The 4,292-nt window shown below is 52.9% G+C and overlaps 1 protein-coding gene across 1 annotated transcript; it reads left to right on the forward strand.

The window, feature by feature from the left end:
- The first annotated feature begins 843 nt into the window (after window positions 1-843).
- On the forward strand, window positions 844-1,656 carry LOC103804082 (sesquipedalian-1-like). The gene has a single exon (XM_009076671.1). The coding sequence runs from the start codon at window positions 844-846 to the stop codon at window positions 1,654-1,656; it is 813 nt and encodes a 270-aa protein (XP_009074919.1).
- The last annotated feature ends 2,636 nt before the right edge of the window (window positions 1,657-4,292 follow it).

Consider the following 4,292-nt stretch of genomic DNA (forward strand, 5'->3'; position numbering starts at 1 on the left):
TTTGGTTTTAACCAAACCAAACCCACAGGAGCCAGAGAACAAACCTACAGGAGCACTGGCCTGAGCTGAGATGGGGTTCAGGCTTTGAAGCCAATACATGTGCCCCCAGTTTTGCCACCTTGGGTTCCAGAGCCACCTGCCTGCACTGAGGGCTTTCTGGGGTGGGAGTGGTGCAGCTCAGCTCTTTCAGTCCCAAACGATTCTGACTCATGACTTCCACCTTTCCTCCAACCAGGGATGGGGCTTGTCACGGTGAAGCTTCGGAGGCCCTCGGTGAAGGGGCAGCCTGGCCAAGGAAGACAGCAAGGGGCTGCAGTCTGACCTGCACAGCTGGTATGGCACCTTGCACCCCATGGCCAGTGAACCTGCCAGGGCTGGGAGCTCTGCTGCAGGGACGGCTGGTGGGGATGGGCTGTCCTGCATGGAACAGGGAGTGGGGAGAGAGTACTGAAATGGAAGTTCTGGAGCCCTTGGGCCTTACCCTGCCCTATAATAGAGAGCAAAATGAATGCCTCGCAGGCACAGACAAATTTCTTTGGTGTGCCCCATAAAAAAAACAGCAAAGTAGGTCACTCATGGAATGAGAAAAGAAGCAGTGGTGTTGGCTGAGAAGGCAGGTGTCTCTGTGGGGGTGCTGGTGATGACTTCTCTGCAGCAGTGGGGCACCAGCCTGCCCTTCGTAGGGGTACCTGCTGGGTTAGACACTGTCCTGCAGCACTGGCTGCTGGACTGGGCTGCTTTTCCCTGGGGGCAGGATCAGGCCTCTGCTAGTGAGGCAGGTGACATGTTCCTCGCACCGGGTTGACTTCTTCCTCCTCTCTTCCTCTGCTCCTAGGTGGGACAATGAAGCTGAACGAGCGGAGCGTGGCCCACTACGCCACCTGCGACTCGCCTGCCGACCATGCCGGCTTCCTGCGCAAGCGCGTGGAGCGGCACCACCACCATGCCCACCACCACGGCACCTCCTACCAGCGTCGCTGGTTCGTCCTCAAGGGCAACCTCCTCTTCTACTTCGAGGAGAGGGAGAGCCGGGAGCCTGTGGGGCTGGTGGTCCTGGAGGGCTGCACCGTGGAGCTGTGCGAGGCTGCCGAGGAATTCGCCTTTGCCATCCGCTTTGACGATGCTGGCGCCAGGGCTTACGTGCTGGTGGCCGATGGGCAGGCTGCCATGGAAGGCTGGGTGAAGGCACTCTCACGGGCCAGCTTCGACTACATGCGGCTGGTGGTAAAGGAGCTGGAGAAGCAGCTGGAGGAGGCCTGCAAGAGTTTGGCCGCTTGCCAGAAGTCTCCACGGAGATCTTCCTCCTCTGGCAGGAAGAGGCATCTCTCCAACCCTGCCTTGCTGCCTCTCCAGGAGAAGCCTGCCATCCTGGAGAATGGTTACTCCACATGGGGTAATGGTGGTTGCATCCCTGGGGGAGCTGCCTGCCCCAACCATGATGGGGGGCAAGCAAAGCCCCCGCCCCTGCCTCCGCGCCGGCGCTCGGCCACCAGCAACGCCACGGGGTCCCCAGGGCCTGGCCTCTCACCAAACATGCCGGAGAGCCCAGTGTCACCAGAGACAATCTGTTTCTCCAAGCTGCACAACTGGTACGGGCAGGAGATCGCAGTGCTGAGACGGGAGTGGCAGGAGAGGCAGAAGAGGGGACACCTCTGACCAGGGGCACAGGCCAGCTGATTCCCAGCACCCTGTCTCCCACGTGGCAAGAGTGAAGCAAAGGATGCTGCTTGCCCCTTGCCCTCATCAGTAGCCAAGTGTGCAGTGCGTGTATGCTTCACCGGGCATGTGGGAGGGACCCGAGTCTTCCCCAAACCTCAAGTTTCATTTCCATGAGGCTTTATACAGCAGGGAGGTGTGCATCACTAGAGGAACCACCTTTGAATTCTCCTCTGGTGGTGATATAAGGTGCGGAGGGGGCCCAAATCAGCACGGATGCAATGAACCTCAGCCAACGGTCTTGGCCCCTTGCCGTCCTGATGTGGTGGATACTCTGGGTGCTTCATCACCCACCTCTCCTTCACCACATTTTTATGGTTTTCTTTCTCAGCGTGGAAGTTTGCACAGGTCAGCATTTATTACTGTCTGTGGTCTTGCGCCAAAGTCCTTCTGCTTTTGCTCTTTTCCACAGATAAGGCTGGACTCCTAGGAAATGCTTCCAACAGGCCACTGGCCCTGGAGGGTGCCTCCAGTCTTGTGCCTCTCTCACCATAGGACACATGTGAGCCACAGCAGCTGTGGCTGGCCCAGCAGCTGGGGCAGCAGGGACTGGCCTCTTGCATTGTCTTTCTTTAACCTTCATCTGCACTAACCCTTCTCCCTGCTAAATCCTTCAAGATGTGGATTTCAAGGGCTTGCATCCGTCTCTTTGGGTGCTCACACTCAGCAGCAAGGCTTGAAACAGAGGCACTGAGCCTGGTCCAAAGCAACAGTGAGGACCAGGAGCTCCCTAGGGCTGATCTAGACTCTGTCAAGCAGTAGCCAAACAAACCTGTTAATATCTCTGGATCAAGCTTTTGCTGTTCCAAAACAGGGATGCTGAGGCCTCTTTGCCTGGCCAGGGCTAAATTTCCCAGCCTGTGCAGACTGCAGCTCCTGCAAAGTGCCATATAGGGCTCAGTCAGCTTGTTGGGCAGCTTGCCCAAGAGGGAGTCAAGCTGCACTCTTGCAGGGCCTCTCTCACTGTTGTGGCCCTGCCCAGCTCCTGGCAGTACTGCACAGTTGGAGAGGCTTTGGAGGAGGGGGGAGGAGGAGAAGGCTGGTCTCAGGAGAAGTGAAGGTGTAGGAGTGAGTTATAGGTAGCAGTGGCTGTGTGTCAGCAGTGTCTGGGCTTGCCTCTGGCATCAAAGGCATATCTCTGCCTACGACCAAAGTCTGGCAGCACTTCCCTCTGATTTCATGTCAGCATTGCTTGGCTGATCTCCATAGCACATCCCACCCTCCCAGCAGGCTGGGAGGGCTGCAGGGAGGCATGCCTGTCACCTCACTACAGAAACAGACTTGTCCATCACAGGTTAGAAACCTTGGCCACAAGGCAGATGGTAGAAGCAGGTGAGTGCCATGTCCAGGGACTGGAACACCCTGGAGATGGTGTTCATAAATCTTTCTATCCTCTTGGCAAGGGCTGTTTTTCAGAGGAAAAAAAAAGTGAAGTAGTTGTATGCTTCCTATCTAACAGTGTTAAACCTGCTTTTATTGCTGTTTTATTAAGGAGCCTTGCTAGGAAAGCAAAAGACCATTCCAGGTCATGACTAGCTGGAACCTATTTGCCTTTCTGAGTTAAATGCACTCATTTTCATACTTTGCAATAGTCAGTAGAGATTGCCAATGCAGAACTCAAGTTAATTCCATTAACTTTTGGTGCCTTTGTAAATATATCTTTGGCAGTTTTGGATTACGAGCTTCCAGCCTCCTGCCTAACAATGGCTCAATGGTCTATTGGTGGAAATCAGATCTTCAATCAGATCTTACAAATATGACTTTGGGCAGTGAGAGTGTAACCTTCACTTAGGAGTGATGCAATCCAGTCCTCTCCAGTTCATGCCTGTATTTCTTCACAGTCAGGATCTTCGAGTTTGGGAGGATTATTTTTGTTCTGCTTTTTAAGTGAAAACAGTTCAGAAAAAGCAGGAGCAGGTAGCCATGAGTCACAGCCCAGACTCTGTCAGCAGCCCGGCTGGTTTGACTTAGGGGCCAGTTCTGCCTCCCTATGTGCTGCTTGAAGAGTACAGAACTGCAGCATTCCTAGCTGCAAACCTGTCCCTTCCCCATGCCAGGGCAGCAGCATCAGGAGATTGCACTTCTGGTGCCTCCTTGCTCTTAGTGTGGGTGTTTTGAGGCTAAGGTCAGATTTGGCAAGCATTTTCCTGTGGTTATTGTTTTAAAAAACGTAATACAGAGGGAAGAACATTCCTGATGTCTCAACTTACATAAGGCAATTTGATGGTAAAGATTTAACTTCCAAATCAAAATGTAGTGGCAGTTCCTACATGAGACCCAAGAATTGGAAGTGACTTGGAAAGTAAATTAACAAGGCCAGTTCTGTGAGAACTGGAACTGAAACAGTATTATTCATTTAAGGGCAGTTTCACTTTTAAGAAGCTTAGTTTGTTTTAATAAGCCAGGATTGTACTAGTAACACTACTAAAGAGCTTATATTTAATGCTTTAATCTGTCCCATTCAAATGGCACAATTTCCACGCTACCTGCCTGTGAGTTAGCACATATCCCAGCTAAATCCTAAATCCTGCAAATGAGGCTGCGCTCTGCTTTCTGTCTGATCGCATTTAGAGCAA

Source organism: Acanthisitta chloris, unplaced genomic scaffold (assembly GCF_000695815.1).
Source record: "Acanthisitta chloris isolate BGI_N310 unplaced genomic scaffold, ASM69581v1 scaffold21646, whole genome shotgun sequence".
NCBI classification, from domain to species: Eukaryota; Metazoa; Chordata; class Aves; order Passeriformes; family Acanthisittidae; genus Acanthisitta; species Acanthisitta chloris.